This window comes from Erythranthe guttata, chromosome 4, assembly GCF_056151865.1.
Source record: "Erythranthe guttata isolate IM_541 chromosome 4, IM_541, whole genome shotgun sequence".
Classification (NCBI taxonomy): domain Eukaryota; kingdom Viridiplantae; phylum Streptophyta; class Magnoliopsida; order Lamiales; family Phrymaceae; genus Erythranthe; species Erythranthe guttata.
The window spans coordinates 17,352,967-17,372,052 of record NC_142536.1 but is presented as its reverse complement, the minus strand read 5'-3'; the positions used below and the strand labels follow the sequence as shown (position 1 = coordinate 17,372,052).

At 35.0% G+C, this 19,086-nt stretch overlaps 1 protein-coding gene and 2 long non-coding RNA genes across 3 annotated transcripts; 1 reads left to right on the top strand and 2 right to left on the bottom strand.

Moving 5' to 3' along the window:
- Positions 1–4,733: 4,733 nt before the first annotated feature.
- On the bottom strand, positions 4,734–6,182 carry LOC105950421 (uncharacterized). Its single transcript, XR_016030928.1, has 3 exons — positions 5,972–6,182; positions 5,451–5,627; positions 4,734–5,077 (listed from the first exon to the last, which is right to left on the bottom strand). It is a non-coding gene; the product is annotated as an uncharacterized LOC105950421 (long non-coding RNA).
- A 1,600-nt stretch (positions 6,183–7,782) lies between these two features.
- Positions 7,783–8,936, top strand: LOC148771309 (uncharacterized). The gene is made up of 4 exons (XR_016031059.1): positions 7,783–8,065; positions 8,150–8,305; positions 8,456–8,648; positions 8,713–8,936. It is a non-coding gene; the product is annotated as an uncharacterized LOC148771309 (long non-coding RNA).
- A 6,737-nt stretch (positions 8,937–15,673) lies between these two features.
- On the bottom strand, positions 15,674–18,735 carry LOC148771308 (putative late blight resistance protein homolog R1A-10). Its single transcript, XM_088817589.1, has 2 exons — positions 18,677–18,735; positions 15,674–17,734 (listed from the first exon to the last, which is right to left on the bottom strand). The coding sequence occupies exons 1-2, from the start codon at positions 18,733–18,735 to the stop codon at positions 15,832–15,834; spliced, it is 1,962 nt and encodes a 653-aa protein (XP_088673715.1). The 3' UTR covers positions 15,674–15,831.
- Positions 18,736–19,086: the final 351 nt, after the last annotated feature.

Here is a 19,086-nt window from a genome sequence, read left to right as displayed (position 1 = left end):
GTCATTTCAGTGGTATATTGTTTGTAACACAATTTCATATCACTACAATAACCGTAATATACTATCATAGCAGATTAATGTACTATATTGAAATTATTAATATACTATGTGGTTGAATAATACGGGATCCATAGTTGATTAACGAGATCCATAGTCGAATTAGATCAATAAGATAGTCTATTACACGATATAAGGAAAATTACCCTAATTGATTAATATTTCAAACAAACATATTATTCAGTTTCCATATATATTATTATTTTTCATATATATTATTATTTACCCTAATCGTTTTCATATAATAAGGAAAATTACCCTAATTGATTAGTATTTCAAACAAACATATTATTCAGTTTCCATATATATTATTATTTTTCAATAGTCAATTAACTAAACTCATAGTCGAATTAGATACATGTGATAGTCGATTAAAAGATATGAGATAGTCTATTAATTTTAAAACACAAATCCGTCGCCGTCACTTCTCAAATCTAGGGTTTTGATGATTCTTCGGCCCATAGTCGATTAACGAGATCCATAGTAAAATTATACCAGTGGGATAGTCTATTAAATGATATGGGATAGTATATTAATACAGATGTAATTCGACTATGCATCTCGTTAATCAACTATGGGCCGAAGAATTATCAAAACCCTAGATTTGAGTAATCCTAGATTTGAGTAACCCTAGATTGGAGCAGCGACGGCGGCCAACGACGATATCACTTCTGGTGGATGTCCTGCGCATCAATTGCTGCAATATCACTGATTTAGTGCTCGAATTTGGTATGCGATTATAACAGATCTGCAATTACACAAACGTGATAGTCGATTTAGCCAAAACATATCAACAAATCGATGGATGATAGCGATTCAGCGAGTGACGACGACGTACCTACGGAGGCTTGGTCGGAGTGCAGAAAAATCGCCGATCCACGGCCGTGCAAATTTCTGGTTTTGGGAGGTTTTGCAGTTTTTTTGATAGTGGGTTTGTGGTGATAGTGTTTTAACGGGAATATAGAGAGAGATTTGATATTATTTCAAAAGGTAAAGTAACGGGATTTGTGGGATTTGATTGAGGGTAATTATGTAATTACGAAAAGTTTGGGTTTTTATCAAAATGGCAAATTTAAATTTGGATCTACCCCTATTATTTGAATGTTTAAGGGGGTTATATCTAATAGACCCTTTTTTTTAATATCCTCAACTTTAACTTGGACTTAAAGCATTGTCTGGTCTAGACATGATTTTTCAATAATCAAGCTATATATCCTCATTGATATTATATATTAAATTGGGGAAAGTACAATTTTCACCCCTCAAGTTTGCATCGATTTCACATTTGATCCCCAATGTTCACAAAAAATACATTTGGTCCCTCATGTTTCAATAATTGAACACTTTTGGTCATTTTTCGTCAATTTACCGCTACTCCGTCAGTTAAGGCAGTGATAGAGACATGTCTGATTCCGTTAGTTCTAATGAAAAATTGACGGAAATGACTAAAAGTGTTGAAACATGAGGGACCAAATGTGTTTTTTTTACATTAGGGACCAAATGTGAAATCGGTACAAATATGAGGGACCAAAACTGTATTTTGCCTATATTAAAATTAATTAAATAATCAAGTTTTATTTAATGTTCAATTAGTCAATTATTTTTCGGGCCAACCCATAATTACAAAAATATAAGTTTACGAAGAATTGAGTATTGGACCTCCCATAGTTTTAATTATACAATGAGTCACAAAAAATTATAATTTTATTTTAACTAATTTTATCTTGACAATTAAATAATAAAATATTGAGAAAAAAATGTAAGTTTATAATGTTACATCAAATAATAAAATATTGGAAATAAAATATAGAAGTGCATAGACAATAAATAGGCTCCATACAGAAAATATATAATCAAAGCTTTGGTACTCGCAATTTTAACTTATTAAATAATGGCCCATAAGTTTCTGAGTTTTTCTTTTTTTAAGGGTTTTTCTTTTTCTTGTAAAGGTTGTTAAAAGTAGACAGGGGAAGAGGGCCATGATCTATAGGGCCCCCAATATAATGTCTTCAATTAATATTAGACTAATATAATTGTTTTTTAATCCATAATTTTAAAATCTATTAATATTATAATCGATCCACTATTATTAGTTTTATATTGCAATATTACATTAAATTCTATAAATTTAATATTCTATAATTTGTTTTTGTCTTCAGTAATGAGGATAGTCATTGGTTTCTCAATTTCCGTTCGAGTACTCGAAGTCTCGAATCCATGACCAAATAAGTCATAATTGTAAAGTATTTATCAACGTACTATCTTATCGTGTCAATTAATATTCTATGTTGATTCTAAATATGTTCTTAGTCGTATATTTTTAATTTTCAAGTAAAAACCGACATAAAATAAATTATCGGCACTAGTAGATAGATTGAAGATGAGAATTTTATAAATAAAACTGAAATTTTTACTGGTTATTGTAATATTACAACTGTGTATCCTTTTTTTCGTTTTATTTGTATTTTTTCCTTAAAAATTCCATCGGTAAGCTGCTTGGTTAGTTCCAATTAAGGGTTGAAATTGGAACTAAATTTCTGAACTTTCTTTCCGGTGAATTGAAAAGGGTCGATTGTGGTGGAAGGTGTAGATCAACGCTCTCAAGGCAAATGTTGCTTCTTCAGCTCCCATAGGAGTTTTCGTAACTGATTGTTTTTCTCTTCTTAGTTCGTTTGATTCTTGCGACTTTTCTTCTGTTAGACGTTCCGGTTTTTCTTTGGCTCATTGACTTGCTACTCGTTATGATTTAAGTTGTACGAAATCCCCTAAAAAGAAAGAAAAGAAAAAGACCATACCCCGCAACATCTCTAGCAACTCTCTGCCAGTTCTGATCTGAATATATTTTATTTTGTAACAATATTTTTTTTTATCTAAATTCCGAAAGTTCCGATTTCCAATTTTTTGAAACATAATTGAATTATATATTAGATTCCGAATTTTTTTTTTCAACCATGAAGATATGTTCGGCATTCATTCATTACGATAATTAGCAAGTTAATTTATTTTACATTCTTGAGTGCCTTTAGAAAGAGCTTAATATTATTAATCTTTTATTTCTTCAAAAGAGATGCATCTCTTAAATAATAACCACATTAAACATTGATCCTCAAAATTCAAAAAAAAAGCTTATTAATTATTAGTATAATTTTTTCTTTCTTCAAAAGGGATATGCATGTATTAAATAAATTTTACATTAAGATGGACAAGCCATATGTCATGATCCACACTTATGTTAGTGTTGGATAAGATTTTTGACTCCCATAGTATATTATTTTAATTTATACATAAGTATTTATATATACAATGTATATTGACACACACGTACACACTGATTGATTGCATTCCTACTTAAAAAAGTTTTCATGTAAAATCTAATCTTACAAAAATAATATAAAAAGTTAGGTACATGTTTAATTTGTAATTATCACTAAAGAGTCAATAACTTTTGTTTTGTAGACACGACTAGTTAAATTAAATTTTTCATAGGCTTAGTTTAATTTGAATTCCATATGTTTTCAAATTGATTTAACCCTCATTGTTAGACACCGTATTCTTCTTACTCTGCCTGCTAGACCATCCTTACGGGCACAGGATAGTTCTAAATATTAATTCTTAGGAAGACTTGCTAGCCATTTTGTGATTGTCCGCACGTTATTATCTGCCACTTTAGATTTTCAATGCTGCATTAAATGTAATTTTTTTTCCTGTTTTAACCTTATTAATTCAACTCTAAGTATTAACTCAATCTTCTCACATCATTAAATGATTAAGGTTATTTTAGTTTTTCTAATGTGTTTTTCCTAAAATCAAGACACATTTATTGAGATTCTTAATACTTGTGCAAGCTAAAAATGACAGTTAATTAGAAACGAACGGAGTACTATTTTAGATTTTACATGGATTCACACACACTAATAATTGCAAAAAAACAAAATAGTAGTTAATTCTAGGTATGAGTTGACCATTCAAATTTGTCCCATGATTTTTATTTAATGTCCTTTAATGAAATTGTTTTTTAAGCTTCAAATGTTGATTATATTTTAAAAAATCTCATAATATGAACTTGTATAGAGATCTAAACAAGAACACTAGACTTTATAATCAAGAAGGGATAGTGATTAGTGACTGTACAATTGGAGGGCAGATACCACTGACTGGTAAATTAAAGTATAATTTATAAATTAGCAAAGTAAATACTAAATAATTAAGTAGTAAAAAGCTATTCTTTACTTGTTGGTTTGGTATCTCTTTAATGTTCAATTAATTAATTAACCCTCTTCTTCATCCTTTTCTTAAAGGGAATCTGCTACTCTTTTAGGGTTTCTTTATGGGAAAATTACAATATAATTTATATAAAAGTTTTATGAAGATTAAGGCTGCTTTAACTTTGCTTAGTAACCAAACTAAGCTAAGTAGAATACTAATTAATAGGGTCTAAAAAGGTTGAGTTTGAGGATATCCGTGGGAAGCTTCGTTGCGGGATTTGAAAGTGCTGAAACTGCAATGCTATGCCTTTCGAGGGGCGAAATGGGAAACTCGTGGCAAGGAATTCCGAGGACTTGAATATCTTTCGATTGAAGACAGTGATTTTGTTGACTGGACAATCGGAGATAACAACTTCGAATCTCTTGAGCACCTAAACACAGCTACAAACTAGAAAAGATTGTTAGAGGACAAATTTTAGGACGTGTTAGAGAGATCGAAGTAGTTGACTCCAACCCTTTTGTCGTGACTTGTACAAAGCGAATTTCGTGTGTTGACAACGTTAATGCTCACTCTTTGTGGGAAAACGATGGGAAGTAGTTGTTGTTTCATTGTTATCTCTCCTCTTCTTAATCCGATTCCCAACTGATATAGACAAGAAAACATGCAATGTACCATTCATTTCTCGCAGTGGCTGCCAGCTGATACCCGTTGAAGTAAAAATTATGCGTGCTTGAACAATTTCATGCTCAACCAATGAAAATAAACGGCAACAAAGAGGATCGGAAGTGTCAAGGGCACCAAGAAGCAATAATACCTGCAAAAAATATATGACATTATCTCAATAAGCAGTGAGGATCGGAACTATTGCTGGAAAAACTGAAAGGCAGCAACTAATGACAAAAATCGAGCGTAGACTGAAGTGTGTCATAATCTACGATATCATATGTGCATATTGATCAAACGAAAAATTGTTAGTAGAATTACAATTTGTTGTAAAATAAAGAAATATACGACAGTTATCCATTCTACTAAAGTTTTTTTCGATAAAATTTGTATCCCTAATTCACTTTGTATCATAACACGACGTCTATACTAGTCACAAGAAGAAATATAAATCGATACACTAACCTAGATTACCGCAATTGATTATAATCGAAGTTGGCAGTTAAACGGACGAAGAAAAATACCAGTCATTTTGTATGTCTTGGATGACAGAATTATCGGATGGAGGCAGAAGTTTCGATATGACAGCGGCGTAGAGGAAGAACACGAACGAAAACGAGCCAATGATAAGAAAGAACCAACCCCAAAATACCCTCCCATTCGAATCGACAAACTCACGAAGAGCAAGCATCTAACTTAATCTGCATAAAGGAAGCATCTTTCAGTGAAACAATTCTCTCAAATATATACCACAATGAAGCAATTATAACATAAATAATAATATGTATCCATTAATTAAATATCTTAAGATGTGGAAAATAAAATATAAAAAAAGGAATTTCTAAGTAAGGTATCTGCAAAAATAACAAGCGTGGGAGAATTCATATCTCCGATAATCACCAGAAGCAAAGCATTGATTATTGAAGATTAAAACTCAAAATAGCACAAAAAATAGGGTATGAGATTAAATAAATCGAAGCAAGATCTAGGATTCGTATGTTGAAACAAAAATCAATTAAAAAATTGGGAAAAAGTAAATGTGTACCTTGAATCTGAAAATGCACCGCAGGAAATTGCTTTGTGGACTGAGAGAATGATCAGACGAAATCAGTGGCGTACGGATGCAGTCACGGCGACAGAGGCGGAAGAGATAGGAAGCACCGGCGGTGGGGCGGTGGCGCGTAGTGATATCGACGATTGTGATTTATTTTCATGAACGGGTAACCGGGTCTCAAACGAGTCGGGTCCTTAAACGAAGCCGTTTGAAATTCTACGTATTTATTTGGGCTTTAAAAGTTGGGCCTTTATGTGGTAAATTAGTAATTCTGAAATGCTATTCATAGAACAACTTTTACCGGCTTGCAGTGCTACTTTATTTCATTTGTAACTTTTCTTAAGAAAATTCAAAATTCTCCCAAATCCTATCCAAGGTTCTTCGAGTTCTTGCGGATTAAACGAGCAATTCAACAACGATTTAAGGTAAAATTCGAACTCGAAATCATTGACCCAATGTTTTTATAGTAGTATATTAACAAATTTCGTCGAAAATCTATACGTTTTGAGTATTTTGATTATGTTCGAAAGTTTTCGGAAATAAACTTACATTTCGTGTAGAAACTCACGAAATTAAGGGGCTAATTTCGTGAGTTTGTACACGAAATAGACGTATTTGTTTGTTTTTCTTACGTTTCGTGTACAATTACACGAAACAAAAGCTTACATTTCGTGAGAAATCTCACGAAATGTAAGCTTTTGTTTCGTGTAATTGTACACGAAACGTATGTACTTTGGCTGTTTCACTGTCATTTCGTGGACAAACACACGAAATTAGTGCTTGTATTTCGTGTGTTTGTCCACGAAATGACAGTGAAATAGCACGGTTCATATTTTTTTTTTAAAGATTTATTTTATTTATTATTATTATTTAGACTGATGTTAATAGTGTTTTATTTAACAGATGGCAGGCAAAGGGAAATCAAGTGCAATTATGCGAGCAGTTCGTGAAGAGGCTGAACATCAAGAGCGCGAGCGCATGACTATGTCTACACAACGTAGGCGAGAGGCTGAGAGAGCTGGTGAAGCCAGATCATCAGTTCCACATCCCGATGTTGGGTCTTCTCGTGCTATGGAGGAGGATGAAGATGTGGACCCCGTTCACGAGACTAAGGTTGTAGCTCGTGGAGGTCGTAGAGATCGTGGAGGCCGAGGACGGGCCGTGGAGGTCGACCTCATACTCGAGTCAATCCGGATGTGCTAGATGGTCCATTTCCCGGTGGCCCGCGGGATCCGTCTTTGATACCGAGTTTCAAGTCGCACGTAGCGGCATATATTTGGAGGGGAGAAGTAAGTTAATTACTTGTTTTAATTTTAATATTATAATTTTTGTATCTTCTATTAAAATATTTTTATAGTTGATTAATTAATATGTTTTCTAAATAAATGATTGCAGGAACGTCCGGTTGGACGAGTGGAGTCCCGTATCAACTCCCTGAACCAATTCAACTACGAGAAGATAGCAGATGCCCTAGAAGACGTAGATGTATCCGTAGACAAGCATTTTCTGCGGATGACCGGTTTGTATCCCCTAGCCCAATGTTATTTACAGGGCCTAGATACTCCGCTGTTGTTTGCATTCGTGGAGCGGTGGCAGCCGGAGACGAACATCTTCCATATGCCGTGGGGAGAGATGACTATCACTCTCCACGATGTCCAGATGATTCTAGGTGCCAATGTGGAGGGACGGGTGGTCGCGCCTAGGTACGACGATGCCATCGAGCGGACAAACTGCGTGTATTTGCTGTCCGAGGCCTTAAACCTCGAGTTTGAGGATATTGACGAGTCGTGGAAGTATGGGGGCCCCACATGGAGGATGTTACAGGGACAGTTGTTGATGCCCGACACGCCCATGAGACGCCGAGTTCAGATATACCTGGTGTTTCTCCTCGGATCGATTTTATTCCCCGACAAGACATGTGATCGGGTGAAACCGTGGTATATGCACATGCTCGAGGATTCAGTGCTTGATCAGGTCGGCACGTATTCGTGGGGTTCGGCCTGTTTGGCCAATCTATACAGAGAGTTGGGTATATGCAGCCGAGCACAGTCGAGGGGCTTGGCGGGTTGCACCACCCTTCTTCAGGTAAATTTTAATATATTTGGAACTTATTTTGTTCATTTTAATATATTTTAATAAATTTTAATATCTTTAAATAAAATATTGCAGTGCTGGATATACGAGTATTTCCCGAGATTCTAGCCGCCGGAGGAGAGCGAGCGTTACCGCGAGTTTCAGCCTCGATGCAAGAGGTGGAACGCGCCGCCAAAAGCGGGCACGCTCGAGCATATTCGAGGTTTACTCGACAATATGACAGCGGATGATGTAAGTCTTTTATATTTATGTATTTATATTTTTTGAAATATGAATTTTTCGATATGAATTTTAAATATGAATTGTTTGATTTAAATATGTCTTGTAGTTTGTTTAAATATGAATTTTTTGATTTATGTATTTATATTGTTTTCTGTTTAGGTCGAGTGGCTACCGTATGGTCGGGATATACACGAGAGTATCCCTCGTACGTTGTATCATGGCACGATCCAGTACATGTGGGTCGTAGAGCCGTATATGCCTGATCGTTGCGTCCGACAGTTCGGGTGGGTTCAGGATATACCGCGCGGCTTGATTCCGTCGATGGAGCCATGTTCACGCGGTCCCAAAGGAGGTACATCGTACAAAGTCAGGCTTGATTCCGTCGATGGAGCCATGTTCACGCGGTCCCAAAGGAGGTACATCGTACAAAGTCAACTACCCATTTCCGGGTGGGATGTGGGACATGGTCTAGGCTCATTCCATTCGTGCCCGCGCATACAAGACGGCACGACAACGGGGGGAAGTCGACGAGCACTACATGGAGTGGTACACCGATCGGACTCATCCGAAGATCAACAACCCCGACGTAGGCCCGGCTCCAGTGCATCGAGAGAATGTGAGGCCACCAGATCAGCCGGCTTGTTACCAGGTAGTACGTGCCCTGTACCCGATCACCAGGAGCACTAGACAGGACTGGATGCAGCAGTTTGCCGATCTACGTGCCGATCTTGGAGATATTATGCAGCCCGCCGCCCGATATCTTGGCATCGACCGTGACAACGACAACGACGACGACGATGACGACGACGATCATGAGGTGCAGCCGCCGAGGAGAGCGAGGCGGTAGTTTATCGGTCTTTTTTGCCAGTTATGTATTTTTATGAACTATTTAATTTTAAAGTTTATTTTTATTATTATTATGACTATGCATTTTTATTATTGTTAGGAACTATTTAATTTAATAATTTTTTTTTTTTTATTATGAACTAATTATTTTACTAGTTTGTTGTTTTGTATTTTAATTCACTAGTTTTATGATTTGAATTTAGAAACTACGTACAACTGAAGCAATTAAAGTACATATTTAAACAACCTTACAAATAACCTTACAAATTTAATCATTCCAAAAACATAGGTTAAAACATTTTTGAATGCAAAAATTAAAACAAATACAAATTTAAACATAAGTTAAACTTTCAAATACCCGGCAGATGGTTATGATTACCATTACTCACACTCAATCGCCATAATCCATCCTCCGTTGATTTTTTGCCAATTAACCTGAACGGACAAGAACGTTTCTTTAATAGTACGTGTCGTCCAGATTGATATGTTGCACACGTTAAAACATGATGTTTTTCTGATTTAAAATGATTAATCAGTCGATGATTATGACTAATTGCTGTGTCTTTTGCCCACATGATTAACGCTTCTCTACTATCACACACAATACCACGTTCAAAGAAGTGACTATGATCGTGAGACTGTTCTCTTAGTTCTTGCATAAATATTTAAAATTAAAAGACAATATTTAAGGGATTTCGTAGAAAAACATACGAAATGTAGGCTACATTTCGTGTAAACACACACGAAATAATAGCTTGCATTTCGTAGTGTTTACCACGAAATGGAAGCTTGAATTTCGTATGATTGTATACGAAACAAACAACAAACGATTTTAATACATATTTCGTATAGGGTTACACGAAATGAAAGCATATATTTCGTGTGTTATAACACGAAATCTGTAAAAACGTTGGAAACGAACAAAAAACGTGTATTTTCACCTCAAAATCGAAGCCGTTGTCATCCATGTCGATAATACTTGTGCTTTAACTGATATTGGTCGAAAAATTACTAAAATTGATAAATTTTAAGAATGAAAGGTTGAGAGTGTTTGAGAGGGTATTTGGATAAGATTTGGAAAAGAAAACAAAAATGAATTATTTTGCACTGCTAGTGGTAAAAACCGCACTGATAATAGCAAGCCCCTTAGTAATTTTGGTATATAGTCGGAATCCAAGCCTTAGGAAATAGGGTCTATTAGATACAACTTCCTTAGTCTTACAAATAATAGGGGTAGACCCAAACTCAAATTTGTCATTTTGATAAAAACCCATATTTTTCTAAATTACATCAGTACCCTCAATCAAATCCCACAAATCCTGTTACTTTACCTTTTGAAATAATATCAAATCCCTCCCTATTTTTCCGTTAAAACACTATCCCCACAAACCCACTATCAAAATCTGCAAACGTCCCAAAGAAAACCAGAAATTTATACACCGGCGATTGACGATTTTCTGCACTCCGAAATCCCTCCCTATTTTCCCGCCGGGTTCGCCGCTTCCACCTCCGACCGCCGCCACCTCCGTCACCGTTGTCGCCGGTGGCCAACGACGATAACAACGATATTGGCCATAAGCAACACCTCCACCACCGCCTAGTCCTCCACCACCACCACATCCGACCACCTCCACCTCCAAGACCGCAAAAAACGACCAAGACCTCCGTCGCTCCGGCCTCCAAGGTCGTAACAATCAATTTAGGAGTGATATCGTCGTTGGCCGCCGTCGCCGCCGCCGTCACTGCTCCAATCTAGGGTTACTCAAATCTAGGATTACTCAAATCTAGGGTTTTGATAATTTTTCGGCCCATAGTTGATTAACGAGATGCATAGTCGAATTACATCTGTATTAATAGACTATCCCATACAATTTAATAGACTATCCCACTGGTATAATTTGACTATGGATCTCGTTAATCGACTATGGGCCAAAGAATCATCAAAACCCTAGATTTGAGAAGTGACGGCGGCGGATTTGTGTTTTAAAATTAATAGACTATCTCATATCATTTAATAGACTATCCCATATATCTAATTCGACTATGGGTTTAGTTATTTGACTATTGGGCCGAAGAATCAACAAAATCCTAGATCTGATAAGTGATGGCGGCGGATTTGTGTTTTAATATTGTTAGACTATCCCATATCATGTAATAGACTATCTCATTGATCTAATTCGACTATGGATCTCGTTAATCGACTATGGATCCCGTATTATTCAACCACATAGTATATTAATAATTTCAATATAGTACATTAATCTGCTATGATAGTATATTACGGTTATAGTAGTGATATGAAATTGTGTTACATACAATATACCACTGAAATGACAAGAACATTGAGAACAAAACCAACGTAAAGTATTCCAACATAACCAATAAAATAGTACATTAATAATCTCATAATTTCAATCTAGGGTTTTGATAAAATACATAAAACACATCATAACACAATCAAACCAATATGTCTGAGTTAAAAAACTCTAGTACATTAATAATCTCATAATAGTATAATAAAATGATAATGGTAGTATCATACGGTATTCATAATAGTATACTACTGTATTACAACGGTTTAACACTTAACCGAAGTTACCGAGCCATTACATCGTAAACACCTCTTTATAGCAACCAACCCACCAAACCTCAACAAAATCCGTACGAAATTCGCCATCGAAAAAACCTAAAATCATGAAACAAAATTAAAAATGCAGAATACTAAAAAATGATTAAATAGACTGCAAATACATTTGAATGACAATACATTAATATCATCAAAATAAACTTAAAATGCAAAATCCATACACTAAATTAAAAAAAGACTACGAAATATATTTTAATGTACTACCGAGCACACTAAAATCGACTGTTGTAAACAAATAAACCAACTATCAATATGGATCAAAGTCAGGAACTCGACCACAGCAGACATTTATTTCGATTATTGCATAAACCAACTACGACACTCATATAAAACAACTGTGGTCCGATTGCGTGAACCATCATCTTCTAACTCTGTGAATCCTCTTCCAAACAAACATCATCAGCCAAAATAACGATGTATATGTGACGGCGTACTTTTGTTAAAAAACATTCTACTTAATAGAATCAAGTATCAACACAAATCTTAAAATGTCTAACCACCATACACGACAACCCTGCACATACAGCGAAAATAAAAATGAAAAAAACACATTCATACCCGCTTAACAACGGACAACAATGAACGCTCAAATCCGAACCTATTTCCACGCCGATGAAAAAATCTTCAAAGCCGATGGAAAACGATGAAACGCTGGAGAAAATCTTCAAAACAGATTGTACACGATTTGATAGAAACCGCCAATATACTCACGTAATTTTATTCCGTGATTTTAGGTAACGTATCAGCAATCTCATATCACGTATTTAAGGAAATAAATGCTGTTAAAAAATAAAACAGGGGTATTAAAGGGAAATTACATAATATATTTTGCCAAGTTGGCAAATTTGGGTGTATCTCAAAAAGGGAAAATTAATTGGATCCACCTCATTAGAAAATATAAACAAGGGGGTTATCCCTAATAAACCCTTGGAAATAACATTGAATTATGCCTTTTGGGCAAATTTCGGCCACCCCTAAGATATGGTCAAATTACGAAAACTCCCCTCTTGTTTGAGTAATTATAGTCACCCTCCTCCTATTAAATAATTTTACCCGAAAATTATATTTATGTCATTTGGTTATTTACCGAACCAAACCGTATATTTAGTTCCGTAAAAGGTATGAAATGTTAGCGTACCAAAATTTCAGTTCGGTTTTTTCTGATTTAACATCCCTTAATTTACCTCTGAAGAGGTATTTTCGTAAGATAATACATAGTTGAGGTGGATGACTGTAATTACTCAAACAGGAGGGAGGTTTTCGTAATTTAACCATAACTAAGGGGTCGCCCTAATTTACCCTATAATATAATATAAAAATGTACAATCATGTTATCATAATCATCGCATCATTATTGAGATATCATCATCAGTGTTCTAAAAATCGGCCGAGGCGGCCGATTAATCGGTCTCCGAGATTGAGGCGGTTCGAGGCGGTCAAACCTTTAAAGCGGGTCAAACTCGGTGGCAAAAATCGGTCAAAAATCGGTTAAAAATCGGTTTTTTTTTTCTTTTTATAATTCAAAATAAAAGTTGGATTTTAATAACAACAAATATGAGTTTATGTCTTATTTTGTTTATGTTAATTGTTATTGTTAAAGAACTAATAATGTATGTCAGGAATGTTCAAGAATAAATGTAAATTCAAAAAAAATGTTTTTTTATTTATATTTTATAAGGATATTTGTGTATTATGATCTTATGATTATTAAACTTTTATTATGTTTTTGAGATATATACATGATGGAGATATAACTATGTTTAAATATATTTTTATATATGTTTGGAGTATTTATAAATAATATTTAGAAATATATTATATTAAATTTTAAAAACCGATTTATTTCCGATTTATCACCGATTAATCATCGCCGCACCGATTAATCGTGAGTCGGTGCCTGACCGACTCGGACCCGATTACCGCTTTTTACAACCTTGATCATCATACGCATGCATGAATATATACACATGGATACCGAAAATATATATATATATATATATATATATATATATATATATATATATATATATATATATATATATATATATATATATATATATATATATATATACTTGTATATATTTTCTATAATTGCAACCTGAGCATTCAAATTTTAAAATTGGATGGTGAATCTAAACACAAGATCCATGTAAAGTAAACGTATTGAGTGTAATATCTACACTCAACAGTGCGCAATTGGACGAGGCCGACGAGCTATAAAAATTAGGCACAAGAATCTCTCTAGAAATAATCCACACTTTCTCAACAATTAATTTTCACCACTTTGAATATTTAAATATAGTTATAGAATATTTTGCTTAACACACAATAAGGTCAAGATGCAGCATACACAATATTGCTATATACTAATTAAACTTGGTTGAAATTGATTGATGATTAGGCTAATATTCCCTCTTCAAAAGTCATATACCATATCTTCCAAAAGCTATAATACATAGTCAATGTTTATTAATCTCCTAATTAATTAGTTATTTGATCTAATATTTATAAGTTCGATTACGCCTAGACGCAGAAAGTTAAAGCTATATCTAAGGCTAAAAATTGAACCAGACTATTCGATACTCGATTTGAGATCGCTTTTCGTTCATTCGTTAAAACTTTATTTGAGCTCGATTCGTTAATCAAATTAACTAGATCATTTTGAATAAGACATTAAGATCATGTAATTGATATCTACAATAACTTAATCCAATTTATGTAATATGTTAAAATGTCAATCGAGTAAACATATTACATAATTTATGTAATATGTTTACTCGATTGACATTTTCCATGTGCAGTTTGATACATTAATCCAATTTCCTTGATTCGGCCTCAATTTCACTTTAATCTTACAATTTCATCCCATAAATTATAAAATCCCATAAATGAAACGCTATGGTGCACGTAAACTTATGTAAACGCATTTTCGCATTTCGGAAATAGAAACACCATGACACTTGTCGGAAACGTTTCGGGGTCATTTCCGTAAATATTTAAAAGTTTTGAGGATGTTCCTGGTAATAATGGAAAAAATAGAAATGTGTTTCCACCAAATAAACTGTTCCGCCTAATTTCAGGTAATGGAATCGAGCTCAACAAATGATCACCTACCATTACTCTTCGTCGAGAAAGATGTATTGCTCAAAATTGTCGGGACTTGCGCCCTTTTTTTTTCCGATGAAAATATAACTTACTAATGCATTCTGCTAAATTAAATAATTAGCAACTAACTAAAAAACCTTAGTCGACTAAGCAAATAACTCAATCGACTAATTAAAAAGAACTATCTATTAACTAAAATATTAGGATGAACATCAAAGACGACAAGGAAGTTGAGTCGAGTATTGCACACGAGTTGAAGATGAGAATTACTTGAACAATATATGAATACAAGTGAACTCAAAACCAAATCATTCACCATCTAACGATAACTCATGAATATCCAAGCTTCGTATTAACATAATACGTGCAACTTTTTTAATAATCGCATAAAAGTCTTAATTTTAAACCTCACAACATATAACTAATGATGATGAATTTGGTTGTTAAAATTCTTAAATCCATAATAGCAAATTCATTGATCAAATAATCAAATATATTAATTTGTAATATATTTCAAACTCTCAACTCTTATTTATTTGAGTTTCTTGTTTTTTAGTTTATTGCAGTAGTGAATTTCAAATCCATCCCAATTTCATACTAGCTTTCTTTCAAATTCTCTCCTCACAATTCAAACAGTTTCATCCAAACGCAACTTATATTAGAGTAAACTGCAAAAAGTACCCATGTGTTATCAACCATATATATCTATTGTCTATTTATAGTTGTTTTGTAGTAGAATATATACATATATATTGAGTATATCTTTAGTAATATTCACTGTATGACGAAATTATAAATAAATAAAAATTAAATTCAAATCTATCAGTCTTATAGACCTCAAATTCTAAACTTTTGATAGAAATAAAAAAATTAATGACTAACCTTTTGAAGAATCAATATCATGGTAGAGTCATGGCTTGGTGTTCCCATCATTTCATTATAGTGAAGAACGAATATCAACAGTTAATGAACGTTTACCATCGCCATAGTTGTCGTCCCACTCCTTCTTTAACTTTGTTGCCCAATTCATCGCCATAGGGTTGCAGTTGACTACTCGAATGTTTAGAAGAGATGTACCAAACTTAAGAGGGATCTCTTTTAACTTGTAGCAATGTACGATGCGAAAGTACTTAATCGCAGGGAGGCACAAATTCGTTGACACAAACTTCCATTGCACTAGATCAGCGTCTTCAATGTGAAGAAATTCAAGACTTTGGAATTCGCAGTCATGAACCTCCCACTTTGGGCCTCGAAAGGCGTAAAGACTCAATGTCAGATACTTAAGCTTTGGCAATGAAGAAATCTTTCTCATTTCTTCCCATGGATATCCCGAGCCTTTCAATACTAACTTTGTAAGACTTGATGGCAAGTCGGAAAGAGGAGCATGTGGGGCAGTTACAACCTTTGTCTTCCATATAGGATTCACAATGTCACATTGCAGTGCTTGTAGTTGATGGAGATTCGAAATGTGATCAAAGACTCTCAAGGTCTCAGTCGCATCGGGAGATAGTACGATTTGAATTCCTAAATCCTTCAGATTCGGGATTTTTTCAAGCACGTCTTTCGTACAACTTTGAGGACCAACACCAATAAGTTGTAAGAGTTTCGGTAGGAGAAATCCTTCACATGGATGTGGTAGGTCTCTTCCCACACAATGTAGATACTCCAATTCTTTCATATTCCATGTCTCAATAGGCAGATACAGTACATTCTCAACATAATTTATCATGCAGTATCGACCAACAATCAACTGCTGAAGGTTCAAAAGATTGGAAATAGAAGGAGGGAGGTCTCCATCATAAGTGAGGGCAAGGTGTCTTAGTTGAAATAGTTTCACCACTTCCAGTGGGAACTCATACAGTCTGATTCGAGCATCCAATACCCTTAGCAACCTTAAATGTTCCAAAGGTAATGGCACTGGATATTGATGAAATGGACCGGTACATAGAAGAGAGCGTACAGTTGACGCAGATGCAATTGAGTTGTGCGCATCTTCGATAGCAAATAGAATACTATTTCGAATGCACAATCGGCGGTGATACTCTATACCTTCTTCTGGTAAAGCATCGGGAAGACAATTTAAGGCGTAGAACAACTTTGTCTTGGCAACTTCTTTGTTACACAGGTACCAAAACGATGAATGGAGTTTATAACCATATACTTCTACATTAAACATGATAACACTTTTGGACAAAAGTATATCCACATAACCATAGGTAAATTTTGTGGAAGTCATGGCCGGGTCTAAGTAATGCGCTGGTTTTGAGTTAAGAAATCCTTCAACCCTCCAAAAGTCGGTCAGTTGGTGTCCATATACTGTACAATTTTGTGGGAATGCTCCACAGTAGAGAAAACATGCTTTTAAATGTTGATCTAAGTAGTCATAGCTTGGATATAGTACCTTCGACATTCGATCATATGCATCCGTGTACACTGAATGTTGTTTATCATCCGCTACCTCGTTCCAGTACTCTATTGTCTTGTTGGCTTTGGACATGATATTAGCAACGGTGACGATTGTAAGAGGAAGACCTTCACAGTTCTCCGCAATCTTCTTTCCAGCTTTCTCAAGTTCGTAAGAGAATGACGACTCTTGTTCACCGAATATTTTCTCACGAAGAAGATCCCAACTTTCTTTCTTATCAAGGAATGGTATTTTGAAAGAATTCAAAGGGTGAGCACACGCGGCTACTTCGCATAGCCTAGTTGCAACCAATACTCGACTTCCCTTTTCGTTGTTAGGAAATAAGTTCAACAACTGAGAACAGAGCTCTGCATCCCATACATCATCCAACACAATCAAAAATCTAAAATCTCTTATGTTAGAATCCGAGAGGATTCTAATTTCGGGTTTTCAACACGTGTGTGAAAACCGTGTATAAAAACTAGGGAAGTTTCCTTAGTTCTTTAAACTCTTATTTTGTCATTAATTTATTTAATTGCCTAAGTGTTTTGTTTAACAAGGAATTTTATTTGGAAAAGAATTTCCTTTGTTATACAACTTTTTTTTCTTACGTGAGATAAAATAACCTAATGGGCTCCACTTTTGTGTAGGGCTCTACTAATTCACCTAAGGAAGTATAAGAAGGGCAGCATCAACGTAATTGAAGATTGTCCCTTTTATTTTGAGAGAAAAAATCTTTTCTGCTCTTACGTTGCTGCCCAGACCTTTGAACTTAATCAGAGAAGAAAATACAGAGAAAGGGTTTGCTTCTTTCACCGAAAAGAAGATCGGTTCTTCGGGAGGAGAATTCAGAAGATCTCGGGAGGAGGTCGATCCGCCGACTGAGGGACTCAGCGTTGAAGGAATTTCAACCGTGCGGAAAGGGACGTGCTGCAAATTGAAGATTGACAATTCAGCGTAGGATACAAGAACGGCGTCGACAAAGAGGGAGTCTTTGCATTTTCGATTAAGTCCTATTACTGTATTCGTAAAACTAAAAATTAGTGAATTTCATTTGCAGGTCCCCGTGGATGTAGGGTACAATTGTATCCGAACCACTTTAAAATTTGTGTCTTTTTATTACTGTTCCATTAACTGTTGCAACTCTTCGTAAAACAGTAGAACAATAGCTAAAACTGAATCTAGAATTTATCAGACACAAATTTATAATTAATTTGCACGAAATAATTCTAACAATTGGCATCAAGAGCCTGTCACTAAATACATCTAGTGAGATTTTGGGAACTGATTACTCTTATTTTGTGCAGATATGAATACTCAACGAGAAGGATCTTCAACTACTCGTCCACCTCTCCTAATCGGCTCTAACTACTCATACTGGAAATCAAAAATGAAGATGTTTATCAAATCCATAGATGAGAGAGCATGGCGCGCCATCATAACTGGTTGGACACCTCCCATGGTCAAAGGAGAAGACAAAGTGGAAGTATTCAAACCAGAAGCAGATTGGAATGATGGAGAGATACTACTCGCAAACTACAACTCAAGGGCCCTAAACGCAATATTTAGTGGTGTTGATGATAATCAATTCAAACTAATAGCGTCTTGTGAATCTGCAAAAAGAGCTTGGGAAATCCTTCAAGTCACATACGAAGGAACGTCAACTGTAAGGACATCCAAGTTACAAATGCTGGCCACCAAATTCGAAAATTTGAAGATGGAGGAGAATGAGACGATCACTGACTTCCATGCCAAACTATGTGATATCTCCAATGAATCATACGCACT

What these genes read in the sequence shown, in the direction of transcription:
- LOC148771308 (XM_088817589.1), bottom strand. Translation starts at nt 18,735, where the DNA reads ATGGCGCGCCATGCTCTCTCATCTATGGATTTGATAAACATCTTCATT. An exon ending in ATCTTCATTTTTGATTTCCA is followed by an intron (nt 17,735 to 18,676) that starts GTATGAGTAGTT and finishes ACCCGAAATTAG; the next exon opens with AATCCTCTCGGATTCTAACA.